The 20,781-nt window shown below is 33.5% G+C and overlaps 1 protein-coding gene and 1 long non-coding RNA gene across 2 annotated transcripts; one reads left to right on the forward strand and one right to left on the reverse strand.

The window, feature by feature from the left end:
- The first annotated feature begins 3,535 nt into the window (after positions 1–3,535).
- LOC135309717 (uncharacterized) lies at positions 3,536–5,042 on the forward strand. Its single transcript, XR_010369898.1, has 2 exons — positions 3,536–3,739; positions 4,479–5,042. It is a non-coding gene; the product is annotated as an uncharacterized LOC135309717 (long non-coding RNA).
- LOC128670106 (ATP-binding cassette sub-family C member 4-like) lies at positions 4,207–19,870 on the reverse strand. The gene is made up of 25 exons (XM_053745498.2): positions 19,508–19,870; positions 18,060–18,191; positions 17,377–17,581; positions 16,288–16,513; positions 15,664–15,761; positions 14,285–14,482; positions 13,823–13,949; positions 13,274–13,411; positions 12,425–12,606; positions 11,968–12,132; positions 11,684–11,821; positions 10,838–11,005; positions 10,593–10,715; positions 9,929–10,176; positions 9,614–9,663; positions 8,911–9,120; positions 8,444–8,674; positions 7,671–7,777; positions 7,273–7,396; positions 7,001–7,174; positions 5,926–6,053; positions 5,514–5,636; positions 5,062–5,184; positions 4,819–4,979; positions 4,207–4,737 (listed from the first exon to the last, which is right to left on the reverse strand). Exons 1-25 carry the CDS (start codon positions 19,720–19,722, stop codon positions 4,458–4,460), a joined length of 4,074 nt encoding a protein of 1,357 aa, XP_053601473.1. The 5' UTR covers positions 19,723–19,870; the 3' UTR covers positions 4,207–4,457.
- Positions 19,871–20,781: the final 911 nt, after the last annotated feature.

The following is a 20,781-nucleotide window of genomic DNA, read 5'->3' on the forward strand; positions in this document are numbered from 1 at the left end:
AATTAGTAGGTACTCCGTACACGAAGTACTTATTACGTCCATGGATTTGAACGTGCTGATCTGGTCTAATCATGGTTTTAATAAGTACTTCGGGAGTACCTACTATTTTATTTATTATTCATCACATGCTATAATCAAATATTACTACAATTCAGAAAGGTTTCAATATTCCCCCGAAGCAAAAGCCAGTAAGTATTTTATCTGAGCCTTTACCTTAATTCGCAATCCTCCGAAACTCACAGTCTAGACAAATGCATCGGATCAAATATTTCTTTAATTATCAACGATACCCATAGATTTAGAAAGGTTGCTGCTCCGCACGCGGCGCTACCTGATCCATCGGAATTGCTTTCGATTAGAGCACTCGTACTTTTTAGAATTCCTTTATTATATTATATTCTTATCTTCTCGAAAATAGTAACTTCGTATTGTATGAACTTCGATTTCGCATTTCGACTTGAACTTTTCATAGACGCTAGACGGAAGAAGACGAAAGAGAAGAAAAATAATAAGACTACCGTTACCTTTTAAAAGTTGCGCGCCTCCCAGCTCTAAGAAGAAAGAAAAAATATCGAAATCGTATCGTATCTCACCCGCGCGCAGGAAATTCTAAATCTATGGTATCTGTAACTTCTCTCGATCTCTCGTCTAAGAATTAGCGCATGGTGCAAGCGCGAAGACTTTCTAAAAACATCAGTGTCTGTGGAATTGAATTATTTTGACATGACGCGCCGTATTCGTTTAACATGTAGAAATTATTGTGTCAACATAACCTAAATACAACACAGAAATGTCGATTAAAAGTTTTAGCAGCAGTATTAAACTCTTCAGAGGCTCTCGCTGTTCTGTCGAGAGATGCAATCGTTCAATCTTCAGCAATCCACACGTCTTGTACATCACCATTATGTTAGGGTTGGTTATACTTTACCTTACCTGGAGTTTATATTCATGTAGAATTTGCAATCGCGCCTAAACTCTTGAAAGGGGTGAGTAATGAGTACATATATAAATACCTGTATCCAGTTCGCTTATGAGCGAAAATATTCCTTACTATGTGAAGAATAATTGACTAAAGATAAATTCTTCACTTGTATAATCAAACACTCAGTATTCTTCACTAGTAATGAATATTTATTATAGTAAACTAATTGTATTTAGCTAATTTACATAAAACAGTAGCTTCCCTAGGCGAATGTTGACATTGATATAACCGAGGCTTTGATTATATTAAAAAAACTGATTTATAAGTATTTCATAGTATAATAGTAATAAAATATTATCTAATTTAGCATAATTCTAGTATCTAATGTAATTATATGCAATTGATATTATGTTTCTCTGAAACATAAGAGCTTTATCGTAACCCACAGACTAGGTATGTTCGTAACCAGTGTACCTACTTGAATGTATGTTTCTATACGGTTGATCAAAAGTAAGAAAACATACATCCCCATAAACTTTTAACTGTATAAACTATATAATTTTTTAATGTTATTGTTTATTATGTGAAAGAAGAAATTGACATGAAGAAAATATAATAAAATTTTCGATAATAATAAAATACTTCAAAAAATAATCAACATAAACTTTTATAATTGAAAATACAGTTACATCAACATCACAGGTGTGTTTCGTGAAAACTGCATCAACATACGTTAAAATTAAAACTGCAGCGAAGACCACATTAAGACATATACCTACTTCGACACAAAGAAAAAAACATATTTGGGGCTACAGCATGGAATTAGTGGTACTCTGAGACCCTACTAATTTCATGGGCTACAGATATAGACAAATACATTCACTGTATAAATGAATAAGTAAATAAATCGAGGAAAAACTGAAAAGTTCGAATAAAAGGATACAAATATAAAATGAAATCGATATAACTGAGGCAACGCCGCGTGCCTGCTCACACAAATTGAGCCGCATAAAAATGCACAGACACGAATGCTTTGTCTGATATTGGCACGACCCGGCATCAACATTTTTTGGCTATTTCATTTTAATTTGATCAAATTAATTTCTCTAGTTTTTAAGAGAAATCTAAGCTAGTGCCTTCAATCAGTTTAGGGCTTTTAGTTTGAACATATACACTAATGTACAGTGAAATGAGCTGAAAATGTATTTCTTCAATTTCATAAGAGTGATCAAAAGAAGGAATCATCTAGATATCCCCATGCAAAAAAATCCTTTTTAAACTATTACTTCATACTTAGTTCTATATATTTATACCGAATACTGATTTTGTAAAGAAAAGTTTCACAAATATTTTTAATTAACTCCTACCAAGTTAACATATATTTCTTTTATCTACGAAGTTAACTATAATCACCTATTTCTTATCAGGCATGATCGATCAGACGAAAACAAAAGTTGCTATCACGTTGCTCCTTAAATTAGTGCGATTAAATAAATTGAATATATTATGGAGGTCAATGTATCAAGTGACTTCAAAAAATGTAACATTGGAAGCATAATGATTAGATAATGGTATTATTTATTATGATATTTCTTGACTCTTGACCAAGGGCCAAATCCGGCCTTGATATCTCCGCTTGTAGAATTATACTTTTTGATTTATTTTTTACATAATATTATGTATATATTTACTTACTATTAATATTATAATATATTAGCTTTGCTCACGAGTTTCGCTCACGTGGTATATTTGTAATAAAAAGCATCCTATCTGAAAATTTGAAATCGTTTGAATTGTTCTATAAATTAACCCCACACATAAACCGTTTCCTCTTTATAATATTAGTGAACTTGTATATCTTTATTAGCATATATAACTATATGTGGTTTATTATTTCATTGTATTGTATTATTTCATTGGATAAAGCTATTCTATATCAGGGGTTTTGGTATAGAAAAATACATAGGTACATACTGTATGATATAGCAGAATACATATAAGTACTCATATACAAACCGTTTAAACGGTTCACGCAGAAATTGTTAAAAAAAATGCGGTATACGTCTCCTAATTAAAAACAAGTAGTTTTATAGTAGTATTATGAAAAACCAAATAAATTGTTTGTGTAGTACTTATTCTATTTGATTTAAAAGCACAACCTCACCACTGAACTCAAATGTTGACATCTAGTTTTTTTTGACGTTTGTATTGTCATTAAAAGAGTTAAATCTTAGCATACAAATAAAATACAGTAAAATAAATTTAAAGTATTTTTAAACACCAAAATGTTACTGCATGTGTTAAAGGATAATTAACATTAACAAAATTAAAAGGCTTGAATTATAAAATGTACAACGAGTGACAAAAGATACATTAAAATGAGCATTTAGACAAACATGCGCTGTTGTGAAAACTGCAGCGATGACTACATCGAGACATACCTCGACACACATAGGAAAGAAACACTATTTTTCACATTGGCGGTGTTGATAATTTTCTTGGCCTATCAGTTATACAGATGTATTCACCCAAGAAGAAGACTTTTTTGTCTTTAGGGAATCATCAAAGAAAACTGATTTTAAAGGAATCATTGCCATGAATCATGATGTTAGTACTTAGAATTATTTTTTTTGTAGAAGTTTTTTTACATTTTTTTTGTGACGAGTGTTTATCGTTATACGGAAAGATCTTTTCAATTGATTGTTGCATTCAAATAAAACAAAAGCAGCAAACTGTGGGAGGATCAGGCCATGCTTATTATAATAAGGCAATATCATGGGTACTGGAAAGACGTGGGAGAGATAAATACAAGCGGAAGTAGGTGAAACTAAAAGTTTTTAATATAAATCACATCAAACACAATAAAATACTTTATTTATAAATTATTAAGTATTGCCCGGGGCTTCGGTCCCGGGGGAATTTTGATATAAAATATATCCTAGAGCAATATTGGATAATGTATCTTTCTAATGGTGAAAGAATTTTTGAAATCGGTTCGGTAGTTTCGGAGATTACCCGCCTCAAACATACAAACTCACAAACGCTTACCTCTTTATAATAATAGTAAATTAGCCGAATGTCGTTCTACTGCTCACATCCAATCTACGTACTACGTCTATTAGAGCTGTTCCTCACGCGATATAATCAGAGATGCAATACGATTACCAACAATGTCCGACTTCTGCCAACTTCCGCCTTACGTAACATTCCTGAGGTACTGCAACGATGTTACAACCCCAACAATAATTAAAGCATTATTAGTAAGGAAATTAAACAAACACCTGTTTACTGAATTCACATTTAATTATATTCGACAGATATAAAAAAAAATAAAGAACTTAATATTTATGACTTAATTTAGTCACGCTTCAACATAATCACTTTTCCTGATACTTAATATAATGCTGTCTTGATCCCTAGTAAGCACAAAATTGGAAGGTATATATCTAATTATATACCTTGGCATAAAGCTATGGGTGCGTATGTACAATGCGGAGTATAAAATTATTGTACTTATATAATATGGCTTAGCATTTCATCTTGTGTTTTCTTTCAGATTATTCTGGAAGTAGCTCTCTTTTGCTATTTCTAACAGTTTTGAACTGGTTTTATCACCAGTTTCACGAACCATGGAGGAAAATATACTATTTGGATCTGAAAGCAGAATATGAGGATGATCAAATTCCATCGCTTGTCCTGCACTCATCACCAGCACTCGATCCGAGTCCATGATGGTATTAAGCCGGTGAGCGATTGTTAGCACCGTACATGAAGAGAATTGGCGCCGTATTGTCTGCTGAATAAAACTATCAGTCCTGTAAAAAACGAAAAAACGTTATAATACTGTGCTATATAGCATTCCTGAAATAGAATTATCAATTAAATATAGTTCTTACTGAGGATCTACGTTGGCTGTGGCTTCATCCATAATTAATATTTTGTTGGATCTTAGAACCGCGCGTGCTAGACACATCAACTGTCTCTGACCTACAGAGAAATTGGAACCTCCTTCAGTAACTTTGAAATCAAGTGAAGGAATAGAAGATTTCATGTCCACCTAAAATAAAAAAAAAATGTAAACAAAATTGTTTAGTTTTAATAAAATGGCAACTTTCTAGAATACGTTTAATTTATTCCACCTGTTCAAGTGCTCTCCATAGGTCGTCATCGCTGTAAATGTTGAAGGGGTCTAAATTGTATCTGATTGTAGCTGAGAACAGAACTGGCTCTTGTGGTATAATTGAAATTTTTGACCGGAGCTCCTGTAAAAATAAAACCAATAAATGTATAACTGCTGTTTTTATATTTGCAGCAGGCACACATTTTAGTCTAGTCTCGCGACTTGATTGTTATAAACAATAATGAATTTTCTCTTATTAATTGAATAATTCCTTGGTTTTGCAATAGAAACTTTTATTCTTTAAGAATAAAAACAATGCAGTTCTAATCGTGTTGTGAAATTTGTCTAGATATTTGACTGCAAGTATTTAATGACCCAAAAATAGACATGTTTATTGGGAGACACCATCATACACCACATCACAAATGTACTGATTTTAAAAAAAGAGTACTTAAATGTACTTAAACTAACCTGTCTTCCTACAAGTGAGGTATCCATGCCATCGATAGATATCGTGCCGTCGATGTATGCGAATCGGAATAAAGCCGATATCAATGAAGACTTTCCCGCTCCAGTCCTGCCCACGATCCCTACCTGTCATGAATATTACTGAAGTTAGCTTAATACATATTATTATTTTTATAAAGAGAGTATAAATGGTGGATAGAGTCTTTGTACTCGTAACACGGGTCGGGGTGAATCACAGGGAGCATTATGTCGGATTTACCCCATCCATCCATCATTCCTTTGAAAAATTATGTATTTTAAATTTAAATTTTATTTTCTATTATTTAATAGTATTCATTATCGAAGGAATTAAAAACTAAGCTATTATTTTTAGCGGCATAAAAATGGTAAAACTGGCTCTGTTTTCCGGTCTCACCTTCCACCCGCTCTGAAACACGATATTTAAATCTTTGAGAACAGGATCCTCATCAGGGGCGTAGCGCAAGAATACTCGCTGGAACTCGATGTGACCCGCTGACGGCCACTGCGCGGGCGCAGTCATTTCTGAATATAAGAAATACATTTTCAAAACCTCGAACACTATGGAAAGTCTCTACAATGAAACCGTTGTAAATGAAAATAGGAAGCATTTGATATAGAAATCAATACAAGTGGAGCAGATAAGAGAAGCACATAATTACTTGTTGATTTTAAATATCCTTCACTTAGAAGGGCATTTGAAATATTTTTTTATGAAAATTCTCAAAAACAGCTTTTGTATTTACATCGACTTTCACATTCAATTCAAATCGTGTATTGCCATTCATATTGTACATCAGTTCTCTTAGCTAGCTAACATTGTTTACATGATAGGTACAATATGGACCCTGTCGGGTGTTTGCAAACAAGAATATGGAACGGCAAGCGGATTTATTATAAAATTTAAATTTCAAAAGTTACTTGTATGGATTCAATTTCTATTATTAATAATTTATGTCATATCTTAATAATATTATAATAAAATGATAAAAAATACGACAAAATAATTAAATTACATAGTTAATAAATATTCTAATAATAAGTCAAGAAAAATAATAATTAATAGGTAATAAAAATACTTAGTAATAAATAATTAGTAATAACTTTGCACAACATAAGTAATATTACTTACTCCATAAGAAGGTGCACCGACTCAGGCGTGCCAAAGTTAAAATGCCATATGTGATGGGCTCTAATTACACTCTTTTTGATAGCAGAATCCCGTTTCGCCCACTCGATCAGGTCACATTATTATGAAACCCAAGAAGTGCTGGCTTGATGTCGTGAAGGCTTGGTATTCATAACAATGGTCAAACCATTGGTATGCATATCAAGCCTTCAACTATGGAAGCCGACGACCGTGCGAATTGGAGACGAAAATAAAGAAAAGGAAAGTAGATCCAGGGCTCCAAGGTTCAACGAAAGGAAGAAACCGGGAAGCGCTCAGGAGAGAGTAACCGCCAGCTACTTACGGCCTTGGAAGAGGTTGGGCTCGGTCTCGATACGAGTGTACTCGAGTACTCGCTCCACACTCGTCAGCTGAGCGATGAACTCCACGAGCATGCGAGCTCCGTGCTGCAACATGGCCGTCAGAGTGTTACTCTGTGTCACCGCCAGACCTACGCTGCCCACAGATATCGCGTCTCCTGTTACAGAATAAAGATTAATAAAATTGCTAATATAGTATGTAATAAACATATACTTTGAGTGTTGTTGACAAAACAATTAAATTAACATTTCTTACCAAAATCAAGGAACAAGAAAACGAAAATTACGCAGCTGAGGTATACCAAACACATTGTGTCCAGGTATAGTCCAAAGGCTGAACCGCCGCCCAGGTAGCCATTCCATGCCGCTGTATGCAAATCCTGCACATCAAAAAATTAAAAATAGAAACGGACGATACAGATGCAGTGGGGTCACTCGCTCGACAATTAAGCTATTTTCGCAATGATTGGTTTGGATAGGCCATTAAAAATATACAAGCTTCGCTTAGAAGGTACGTTAAGCTAGATGAAGACTTAACACTATTAAGTTTTGATTTCGTAACTTAATGCTTAGCATGTTGGGGCATAAGAATTATCTACATGGAAAAAATGGTTCAATATTTTTATTTATTGCTTTCTCGTGCAGTAATCTTACCTGGTGTTTATCAAAATCTGCTATAAGCCTCTGCTGAGCGCCCGCCGCTCTGATGGTAGCTATGCCATTCAAAGAAGACGTCACCATGCCAAACACCGGGCTCTTAGCTGTAATATTCGTAGGTAGTAGAATAAAAATTGAATGGATTCAACAATAAAACCTTATCAAGGCTTGCTCTACTGTTATTATTTCGATGTCGGAGATATATTACTGGTGTAATCTTCAAAATTACCTACTTATATCAAAATGCGTACCTAAGTAAACCCAAACAATAATCATTGTGGACCTCTTAATAAAAATGTGTATAAAATATTAATAAATCAAGTTATTATCCCAATAAGTGGTTTTTGACACCTAATAACTTCTGAATACTTTCCTTACTACGTTAGTAAAAGCTAAACCTTTAGCAAAATAAAATATTTTGCAGAATTCAAGCTACATGTCGACCGGAAAGTAGGTCACCAGTATATTGATCCCATATTTTAACTTCAAAATAATTATTTGACTTTTATTACAGACCTACCATTCGCAAATTACTATTTCGTAACTGCTCTCATGCATTCGTTGCTTGATTTATTACTGAAGGGAAACGATTTTATTATGTGCTAGCTGTTGTAGTTTTTGATATTGACTTAATATAAATAGCCCTATTTATGATGTCGATGATGTCGATTTCTGAAGACCAAAAAACAAAAACCTGCTGACAAAAAAGTAAAGAAATAGAAACTTTATTCAGCGAAGTAATCTACACATGACAATAGAAGCCCACTTACTCGTTCCCTCCAACCTCTTCACTCCCTGGGCCGTCTTCATATAGATTTTGACAAAGAAGAAGAAACAAATAAGCAAAACTGCCGAAGGAATTAGTGTCCAGTAGAGTGCTATGGCGTTCAATACTAGGATGGCGAGCAGCGTGCTGTAGATTTGGAATACGTCCAATAATGTGCGAGGCAATATTTCGTCCAGTGCGCCCATGTCCTTTGTAAATCGGTTGAGAATTCGACCTAAAATATTTTAAAAATAATTAGTTTCTTGTAATTTAACACACTAATAAATAGGGAAAATAAAAGCAAGTTCTTACTGAACAACTATATCTAAATACGAATAATAAAATAATGATAAAAAATCCAACATCTAATACTGTAATCACTAACTGCATATTATACAATATAGCTTTATTTACATATAACTAGTACGTAAAATATTACTAAAGTGTACCCATCAATACTAAGATACTCACCGGAAGAGCTAGTATCAAAGAATCTCATGATGCCTTTGGTCATCGTGGAGAACATTCGGTTATGTAGGTTCTTGGAGGCGGAGACGCACAAGCTAACGAACGGGAGGACTCGGAAATGTGTGAGCAGGATGCACGACACCACGATGCAGCCGTGAATGATGATGTACTGTCCCGTGGTGAAGGGACCCACCTGCACGTCCAGTCCTGGGTCTAGAAATTAAAAAATACATACATTTTGAAACAATCCGTACGGATCTGTTCGCATCAACCCACCAAAAATTATTACAAATTCGTGTACTTACCTAATACTTATTTTGTTAAATAGGTAAATATCAATTCTAATCAAATAATTTATTTGTGAAAAACAGGTAATTTAACATGGTTGTTATTATGTTCGGATTTAATTACATAAATCATTATAAAATGAAGCTTGGTTCTATAATTAAATGAATACGATATGAATGTTGTATGATCCAATTATCTCTGTTCCATTTAATTTAAATTAGAAAACGAGAAACGAGATCAAAATGAGAGTAAATTTAGACGATTACCCGTTGTGTACAAAAAGCTAAGTAAATAGGTGCTTTTTTATTTACTAAATAACTGGTATTAAAATTTAACTAATATATAAATAAAAAAAAATAATATTAACTTATTAATAATAAAATAAAATAAAAATTATTTGCCTAAATTTAACACTTACCCATTTCTTCTCCTCCTAAACCTTCTTCATAAATAGCCATCTGGTTAGACCTGTAAATGATAAAAGATATACAATTTTAATTTTATCCACAAATGATGGTATTTTCTTAGATTTTGTTATGTGTAATCAGTGACGTAACAATTTTGATGAAATAATATGAAAAACTATGCTTTAATAACTTAGCTCTATTAAACTTGTCAAAATGAAATCTATCATCGAGGTGACCTAACCAATAGGGAATATCTTGTACCCCTAGATATGTTTATGAAATAAACTGATATCATATACATGATTATGTAAATAAATACGACGAACCAGAAGCTGACCCAGTAGTCAACGCTAGCGCCGCTGGCGGCGGCCAGGAGCACCATGAACACGGTGAACATGATAAAGAAGATGTTCCCGCCAGACGTGAAGTAGGCTCTAACGACCTCCCAGCGAAGGTTGCCTGATTGCCGCTCCTCCTCTTTCATCTTTTGCGCTTCAAACTCCTTTGGCTGTTCCGTCTCTACGGTGGACGATTGGCTTCTTAGAAGCTTTGGCCTTTCTTTGTCTTCAACGCTCTAAAATAGTTAATTTCATTTGAGTTATCTAATATTCAATCAAGTATATCGTAGCTTTATATTTATTGAAAACAACACTACCGAATATATCATATAGCATGGTGAAGGTAGCATGAGCTTGAATAGATATATTAATACCATGTATTCAAAGAGATTAACTAATAGAATATTCGTATCTAAGTTGTGAATTAAACAGGTACCTATCTTCCAAACATGAAATTTTGGCCACGATATCAAAATATCTAAAAATATATATTTTTACAGAAAATATACAAGTCAATAGCGGTAACGCTAAAAAATTTAATTTTCTGTGACAAAGCAAGTTTCACATTTGGCCGCAGCTTCTCGTACGACGTCGACGAAAACGATTTTAAAATAATGAAAATAAATGAGCAATGAAGTATAAAATAACTGACCACCCCTGAGCCGACGCTCTCGCTGTCCTTGTCTTTCCCGTCCTGGAGCGCGGTCAACAACATGGCGAACTCCTTGCCCGACGAAGCTAGCTCGTCGAAGGTGCCCATATTCTCCACACGACCCTTTGGCAAAAAGATGCAGCAGGAAGCAAATAAATTAAAAAGCAATATATTTTTATCGCCCAACATAATATGAAAGTTTTTTAAGAATATATTTAGCAAAATAATAATCAAAAGAGTCTAACCTCGTTCAAAACTATAATGAAGTCGGCAGCCTTCAGGAAGTGTATCTGATGCGTGACGAGCACCCTCGTGCGCCCGCGCAGATAGCCGTTGATGCAGCCCTCGAATAGCTGCCGGCCCACGTTAGCATCCACCGCCGACAAGGGGTCATCCAGGAGATACACGTCAGACTGTTCACATAGAAATATGTATTTGAACTAATCAGATTTTTTTAGGAAAATCTGGTCAAGTGCGTGTTGGACCAAGAATAATATAATAAATCAAGAAATAATCATTAGACACTTGTAATATATTTCAAAAATATATTACAAATTAAAAAAGTGAGTGAAATAGGACGTCGCTTAAGGGAAGGGTTATGACTACCGCTATGGGCAGTACCTTCAAAGGTTGTCCATATAGCTATTCAGAGAGGGAATGCTGTAAGCATAATGGGCACTTTTGATCCGGGTACTATTCAGGGCGCCATTTTTGATTACATTTTAGTTTTTATTTTACTTTTTTATGATTTGATGTAAAATATTATTGGATTTGAATAAATGAGATTATTAGATTAAAAAAGTAAAATTTTCTTGTAGGTACTAATTGTATCCGATCTAAATCGGATATATCGGAGTATAGTCATCGGAACCCTAAAAGAAACTAATATAGATACACACGAATATTGGAAATTCTTCAAAGCTCTCACCACGATAAACAATTTTGTATGTTTTTGTTTCCACCTTGCAAACGTAGAGGAAATTTATTGAAATAATAATGGTAAAAATACGAGAAATGAAATATCAATATTACAATTTAATTTGGTATATGAACTCTCCGTTCGGACAACAAATAAGAAACCAATTACCCACCTCCCTGTAGACAGCGCGCGCCAAATTGATTCTAGCGCGCTGTCCCCCCGACAGGGACACCCCTCGTTCGCCCACCAACGTCTGGTCTCCGTACGGAAATTGCAGAAAATCTTTCTCTAATGCACACGCCTTGCAAACCTATCGTAAAGCAAACATTCTTTTTAGACACAATAGTATAAGAATTCTAAATACATAAAATCTCTATTAAAAATAAACTCTTGAACATTTTCAGAATTGTTAGAAAAATTTCGTTGATTATTAAAACTTATTCGAGAAAAACATACCCTTCTGTATTTTTGCACGTCATAAGGCAAACCAAAAAGGATGTTTTCGCGAACCGTACTTGGGAAAAGCCACGCCTCCTGGCTTGCATACGATATGTTTCCTTGAACTACCACGTTGCCGGTAGAAGCTGGTAGCTCTTTCAAAAGCAGTTGCAGAATGGATGACTGTGTAAAACAAGAAAAACAAAAACCTATATTATTTACTACTTTAGAGGATTATAATTCGGGATTTCAAAAAGTAAACAAATCGGCTCTTACGACTACCGAGTTTTATACAAATTTCTAAACACAGACATTTTAATATAAAAATACATATTTGACGAAATGACAGCTAAATCAATAAAACAAAAGACGTTGCTAAAACTTGCTATAAGGGCAATCTTATCATATATTTCCCTAGTATCGGAATTTATTAATAGATCGCATGAAAATGTGGCAGAAAGTATTTAATTATAACCTTGCCCGAGCCGACAGCGCCGATGATAGCGCAGAGCTTGCCCCGACGCAGCCGGAAGGAGATGTTCTTCAGAGCCATCATGTTGGAGTCGCCCGTCCAGCTCGCTGACACCTCGCGCACCTCCACTGCGAACTCGCTTGGCACAGAAATACTGCGACGGAATTTCTGGGCACGGTTGAAACCTGAAGTCAACCAAAAAGTTCATTCATTGAACAATATTAAAAAGGGAGTAAAATTTGTTGGAAATAAAAAATATATAAAATATTCCCACCGGACCCACAAAATGAGTTGTTAATGAAAAATTAGTTGATCTGTTGCAGATGGTCCTTCCAGTTGGTCAAAGTGATAACACCTGAACAAAATGTGACATAAGATCCATTCCTACTTGATCAATCGGACAATAAAAAATTGGTTATTAACATAACGGACGTCTTGAACTAATCTTACAAATCCTGTATTTTTAACATTAATCTTATCCCGTAATTAAGATACTCAATTTCGGACTCGGGGTAATTTTATTAACGTGACGTACCTTACGTAAGTAGCATTTGAACAAGCTATAGTTTGTACTAGTCCGAATTGAATATTGACCCTACATCAATGTCTGCCATACTGATATAAAATTAAATGTAATGTAAATTCAATTTGCTCAGTCCATCACCTATTGCGCAAACGTACCTATTTACCTCAAACAATCTGTTATCTGATCTGACGATTGTATATACTAAATAAAATATACATACTACAAAAGATAATTATTATTTACGCTAGATAGAGACCTACTTAAAAGGTGGCTGATCTGGTGGATTATTGAAGATTAGTGTAGTACATCCCGTTATCGTTGCTTACCATTAGTAAATACTGCATCGGAATGACGTTGATAAGAGAGAGGCCTGACTGTTTTATCTGGGGCGTCTGAGAAGTTGTTGTTCTTGAACAGCGTAGCCCGAGGCGCCTCCGTGACTGCCGCCAAGTCGGGCCTGTCTTCTGTAAATTAAAAAGCTGCGTTTTGGCAACTACTAGCTATTTGGATTCCTCATGAAACATAACATATACTGTGGATTTTACTAGGGATGGCCACTTAATATATATAGCCTACATTTTGCATTAAACATATTTCATTGTATATAATTATGTATAAATTTAAAATTTTGGAAAGAAATATATAATTAAACTCTAGAACTTGCTTATTGAAATATCATTTGATCACACAAATATGTATATCATTTAGCTAGTATAAGCATTCCGATATACCATAATTTAAATACCTATCTAAAAATGTAGGTACTTTATATACACCTAGTTAATTATTTTAAAATTTGTAATTAATTATATGAAACCTTCATTTTATATCTATTTCAGTGATAAATTTTTTTTACGATGTAATATTAAACCTACCTAATATGAGGAACTCCTGAATTCTTCTTACGGAGACCAGCATTTCAGCTGTGAAGGTGACTGTGAGCGGCAGGAACAGCGTAATGTTGAGTTGTGCCGCGGTCATGAATTGTTGTAATGGATAAATCTGAAATTATAAAGAAAATATACAAATTGGTAAACTTACCTAGCCCTGATTATAATCCGGGGCCAAGTAAATTTCTAATTTATGGCTAGTGATTTAAACCGCTAGCTTCAATGCGCGGCTTTGCCCGCATGAATTTCCCACGGTGACAGCACATTTTTCCAGGATGAGATGTAATTGAGCTTTGCTTGAGTATTTATTTATTAATTTTTAGATATACGTAAGCTTTTTACATACAAACAAAAATACAAATTCACCTTCGCATGTATAATATAAATATAATACTTGGGATTGATGGGATGGAATTGTATGAAAATACTGGCGTTGTTAAAACTTACAACATTGGCTGTCATTGAGTTTCCCAACAGCACGAAGGTCATGATGGTGATGAAAAAGGCAGTTCTCTCCGTAAACAACATGAAGCCTAAGAATATGGTCCTTAGGAACGTGGCAATACGGATATGTTTTAATTCCTCGTCTCTCTTGTTGCTCACAATCTTCTGGAAAGGTATCTCCCACGCGTACATTTTAATTACCTAAAAATAAATATTTCTCGTAAAAACACACCTTTATATATTAAAACAGTAAGCACTTTTTTACTTAATAATTATCACAAGAATTATTTCAGCTTCCCAAAGCAAAATAATTACTTAATTGGTCCACGTATATTGTTAGGGTTCCGAAGATATACACAGTCACGTAAAATAATGCAATAATGTAAATCTGGAAGTAAATACATACATCCGGATTTAATGACCTAGTGAATATGACTAAGTTTAATCACTTTAAATGCAATTTGGTCTTAAGAATATGTTTTCTTATTTTCATCGATTTGTAAGTTTGTCCTCTTTTACCCGTTAACATGTAAGTAATTTTTCCTTTAATGATGGTTTTTTGCTACTACCATGATTTTTACTTTTCACTGTTTCCCAGATCGAAGAGAGACAGTTTACCCGTACAAAATTTAGTTCTTATTAAGTTTAATATTTCGCAAACGGAACCCTACAACAAGAAATGGTCTCCAGAGAGTCATAATATTTTTTCCTATCAAATTGGACTTGCGCCAATTCTCGCTTAACCCTTTAGTATGTACTAACCAATTTGGAATTTATCTACAACTTGGGAGTTGTGCATAATGTGAAACAAATCAAAGTTTCATATTGAAATAGTACAATATAATACTTTCCGAATCGTCTCTTTTTTCCTCAGGCTAGATAATGATCGAAAAGAATATTAATCTGACTCCATATCTTTATGATAATAATCAAGGACGTCATTATCTTTTATAGTTAGTAACATGTTAGCTCAATAGTTATAAATCATAATGGTCGAACAGAACTTTACTAGATATAGAGATATATTTACTAGATTTTAGATTACATTATACATACATGATAACATAAATGAACCGAAATCTAACCAAAAAAAGAGATTTCTGTGCTACAATGTAATAATATGATAAATTTAAAGAAAGAAAATGTACAGATGTAAGCTGAATAGATTTTAATAACTACTTAAAGCTAAAGATGTCAAAATCTAGATTCATGATCTAGATTTTGACATCTTTAGCAAGTCATCTTTAGGTATTTATCTTTTTTATTGCACATCCAAAAGGAAAGATAATTCTTGAATGGCAAAACGTGCGTAAATGAACATGCTTTATTAGCTGATAAAGTCAACCATTTTGTGGACTAATCTAATAGATAAGACAACTTACTTGAATCCCAGAGATGACTTCGCTCATCACTTTAATTCTTTGATCAGTTTTGTCCGCTATTTTGAACCTCGTGCTGCCAATGGTACGACTAAGAAAACCTATAATAATAAAATAGAATGTAGAAAATAAATTCGAATGTAATAAACTTCCAGTCAGAGGATGGATGGATAGTTGAAAAAATTGTATATTAATTAGAGAAGGTTCGAAAGGAATCAACTCCCATACGAGGAATTTGAACGCCCGAACAATTGTCAACCGTGGTGAAAACTCTACTTTTCTTTTCGAATATATGGGGAGTAAAAATTCGAATAGATATATGGAAAGTATTTTCATAAAATATGTTATTAATAAATATGATTTTAATTTGTGGTGCAGGGTCTATTTACAATTTTAAATTTTAAATTCACATTGGCTGTTTGGAAACGCATCAGCATTTCTATTTTCATTGTTTTTTTTTCATTAAACTCAAATTGATTCTGGTCAACTATATAATATATGAATTTTACTTTTTAATTTACTTCACATATTTAATCAAGAAGTAACCTAGGTACTATGATTTTTTCCCAATAGTGGTGGCTGGGATTGGAAACAGTACAAGCAAAGAATTAATCAATATAATAAAACCTTGTATAGGCAGCGCGATGAGGATCAAGGCCGCCAAACCGATGAGGGCAGCGTAGCCAGCCTGCTCATAGCCGAGCCAGCAGACGGCCGCCAGCTGCAGCGGGATGATCCACACGTAGTGGAGGAACAGGAACGCCAGGTCGAAGCGCTGCAGGTCGTTCGACAGCAGGTTCACCACTTTACCTGCCGCCGTCTCCCCAAGAGATGCGTTGTTCATTCGCATTATCTGAAATTGAAGACAACTTGAAAATTGTTAATTTGACAAATTGAAATTTATTACCCCTAACTGTATAGGAAAGTTTTATTTTTTTTATATATCGTATTAGCCCATACTTCTAATAGTAATTTAATTTTGTAAAGATCTTTGTAATATCGCTCTGTTAAATTAATATACTTATTTTTAGGACACAAATTTTATTAAATGAAGTAAAAGTTACATAATAAAGAAAACAACTCCATTAATACGCACAAGACAAGGTATGTTCTTATTAAATATATATTATTATATTTATATCTGTTTACAATAATCTAGTCTACTGAAGTATTACATATAGGTCACTAATACATAAATACTGTAGGAGAAAAATAGAATATACCTGAGTTTTCAGTTTATGTAATTTACCTTGAAAACGATATACAAATACAATATTTCCAGGTATTATAGTGATAAGTTAGATGTTAATTTCACGCTGTAACTATAGATAAGCATAGTAATTAAGTAGTTATTAATATTTAAACAAATATATGTTTATTAGTCCCGTGTAATCATTATAATATTGCTTAACTTTTACAACGACTTTGTTAGAAATGTTACTCTAACGGGGTTTGGGGTTCTGATTCATCTTATGCATTTTTATAGTTTTCTAATTTCTGTGGTAATAAAAAATTAACATAAGAGTCACAAAAATAATGTTTGTAAGACAAAATTATAAACATAATAAACTTGCAATTGCGGATGACCATTATTACATGCAAATGTGTTGAAAATCTACCTTGGACATCTAGTGAAATTTCAGATTTCTGAGGTAATCAGATATTAAAAAAATATATCTGTTAGACATATTATCAAGCAACTGAAGAAACACAAACCTTTCGGAACATAAGCGTGCTGGTGGCGATTCTCAACTTCATCCCAAACTGTTGGCAGTATAACCCGCCGTGGTGGTTGAAGAACGCAGCCATCCAGTTTGATAATATCATCCCCAGAGCATAGTACATAGCGGTTTGCTGGTCCATGGAGGAATCTGGTGACCAATGCTGAAGCAGCTGGCCGAAAAGCAAAGGTGTACCTGTTCTATATACGATTTTAATATCACTATAAAATAAAATAATTGTCGGCCCTCCACCTTGTCATTATATACAACTTGTGTCTAATGTCTGTCAAACTTCTATATGCTGGGCATTTTCGTTCAACGTTACATATTTTTTTGGATAAATATTTTTTATAAAAATTACAACATAATAGTATTCTTTAACGTAGCTTTAACTTGGCATATGTAAGTTAAAAAATATATTTTCTACTTAAATGTTGTGGCCGGATCCCGTTTTCGTATTTCTACTTCCAGCACATCAAATAAATAATAATTATTCTATTCTTCAATGAGGAAACCTCAAGATGATGGATGGAATGAGCATATATAATATACATATCATCACGTCTATTTCTCATGGGCGTAGGTAATAATAGAGTTTAGTTCCTCTTTCCTGACAAATCATATTAGTTTCCTCTAGCTATACTCAACACTCTCTTCATAAATGAAATGTGTACATACCTTAAAGCAGTATAAATAAACTGCATAATTCCTCCAGGTATAAAAGACCAGAAGAAGGTCCTAGTTAAGACCCGTATAAAAGACGGCGGACGCCCAGCGGCTCGTGCCGCAGCTTCTTCATGTAACCAATTTCTAAAAAAAACAATATGCATTTGGCGGCTTTAAGGATTATAATGCTTGTAATTCTAAGAAATGCTAATTCGACTAGTAAAAACTGTAATAAATATTTTTTATAACTGATTCAATTTGACAAAATTTAGTAAACTAGATTTTTTGTAAACATAAATAAACAACAAATAAGTGTATACAATAATCATTTGTGGGGTGTTCGCCCTAGCATAAAACCACTCCATATCTTCCTGTGGATGTCGTACGAGGCGACTAAGGGACACAAAACCTTAACAGCTGTAGCTAAATAGGCAACAATATCATTATTGCCAAATAGGGTTAACGTCAGGTGGGCGGCCGTTTGTAAAGTCATAGCCAAATCTTCCAAATGGCATGGCAATGGTAATGGCAATTTTTTTTACACTAACTCTGGGCTTTGGGTTATCATAGCTCCGAACGTAACCGGGAACACGCGAAGATGAGAGATGTCTGTAAACAATCAATGTCTTTCTCTTGGTTTCTTTCACTCTCTGTTTGCATCTCAGGATTGCTTACATTGGATATATGTTAGAATGTGCAAAATCTTTTTGGCTAAAGTCTTACGTATTCACCCACATGACTGCTTAACTTTCGAAATATAATATTCGGAAGATCGTCAATAACCTAATATAAATAAATAGCTAATTTCTTTTAAATACTATGGTTTAACCTCGTTCAAAAAGTATCTAAAAAAATTCTTAACATCTGGAACAAAAATGCTTCCTATTTTTTAATTCCTAGGGTACATAATATTTATATTTTAAATTTCTCCCAAATCAGACTACGAAATTTGTTTTAAAATGTAAAAATATGACGAAGTTATTTACAATTTAATATTGTGGTATAAGTAAGTATTACGTTACTTTCTTGGGCCTTAAATTCTCACACAAAGAAAAAAAAATATAGGTAGTTTTTTGTCTATTATCATTTCTGAATTGTAAACAATATAGGCATATATGAAAGTGACTTTTATATGTTTTTGTCCTGGAAGCACGAGTTTAACGTTGTGGATAACATTTTACTAATATTTGCTTAAACACGTTGACGGGCCCCTGTAGCCCGAGGGCCCCGTATCATTGATATGCTGGTACAGCGGTATAGCTACGCCCCTGCTATTAAATAAAAATTAAGTGAACAACTCAATACGTCTAATCATACATGTGTTGTGTTGAGATTGAGGACGGCGCGCTGACTATATACTTACCGCTTTTGTTTAGAAAAGAGTTTCATACATAGCACTATATAATTGTTTAGGAAATTTGTACTAAATTAAAATAATAACATATTAATTTAATACATACTGTTCTAATTTATCACCAACACTTTTTGAGTCATATATTTTCCTCGGGCGCACTAAATCGTACTCCTCCAGGTCTCGACGATTGCCATTGTAAAATAAAGGAAACGTCCAGCAAAAAAAGAACCGAGAGATCAATCCCGGAGCAGATTTTTCAGAAGACATTTTATTATTTTCCTTTCCGGAAGAATCACTACTGGCTTTTTTATTAACACCCATTATTATTTATCACTTTGGCTTAATGTGAAAACTTATTAAAATAAAATTTAGATTTGGAGATTAAACGATGACATGCATAATACAGCCGCGACGTAACAATCACACAGACTGATTTTAAAATCGCGTAAACGTGAGCTCTCCGCTGTTATTTACTTTTATTTCATGTCGAATAACACATTTTATTATAATCTCACTATTGAGCCGATAACGATTAGCAATGTAGGTATAAAAAGTGTCAGAAATAATTGTAGGATATATCGTTTTACCTGTTTTTTTCTTAGGCCTATTCATATCTCTATAAGGTTTTGATTTAGGATACGACCTTGATTTTTTTTTATATTTTGCTATTATTATTGACGTCTAAGCTGTTCAATTTGTTTTTGTACTCAAAGTTATAATAAAAGACGTCTTACGAAGGGTAGGTAAGAAACATCACCTAAAAATTACATCAGAATTTAAAATTTTAAATACTCGATATAATGTCTAGCTTTAACCAAAAGTAACGCATTTTTATTTACAGACATTAGAGGATGATGAAAAAACCAATAAACAGAAAAATTTTGCACAAGGGTTTTGAGAGCAGCAAAATAAGAAGGCTCTTCTCCATTTGTTTTACCACATATGTTTATTTCATTGTAAGTAAATAAATGATTACGAAATAAATATAAGGACATATTCATGGGACCGAAACTAACATTATTATTATAAGATACTTGACATCAATAAATATTTTACAGGTTAATAAACAAAAGTAGATATGAAATATGATAATCATTCATGACATCATCGACTTCCAAAAAATAATTTCCATAATTATGCTGCAATTTGTTTGTAGTTTATAGAATTATCATCCTTATTTGTTGCATCAAAACTATGATTTTTATTAAGATTTTTTCTTTCATGTGTTCTTCTTATCAGTTTACTTGGTTTCACGATACGCTGCCTTGTATCGAATAATATAGATAAGAGCAGTTTATCGTTTAATATATGACTGAGACATGAATTAATTATTTTGGAAAATTTCCTTACAAAAGGGTTAAGTGTACAATATATAGTAAA

This window comes from Plodia interpunctella, chromosome 5, assembly GCF_027563975.2.
Source record: "Plodia interpunctella isolate USDA-ARS_2022_Savannah chromosome 5, ilPloInte3.2, whole genome shotgun sequence".
NCBI lineage: Eukaryota > Metazoa > Arthropoda > Insecta > Lepidoptera > Pyralidae > Plodia > Plodia interpunctella.

Coding starts and splice junctions, on each gene's coding strand:
- LOC128670106 (XM_053745498.2), bottom strand. CDS start 19,722: ATGGGTGTTAATAAAAAAGCCAGTAGTGATTCTTCCGGAAAGGAAAAT. Junction 16,514..17,376: donor GCACGCTTATGTTCCGAAAG/GTTTGTGTTTCT, acceptor CTTCAATTTCAG/ATAATGCGAATGAACAACGC. Junction 6,054..7,000: donor GCCCAACCTCTTCCAAGGCC/GTAAGTAGCTGG, acceptor TCTTATATTCAG/AAATGACTGCGCCCGCGCAG.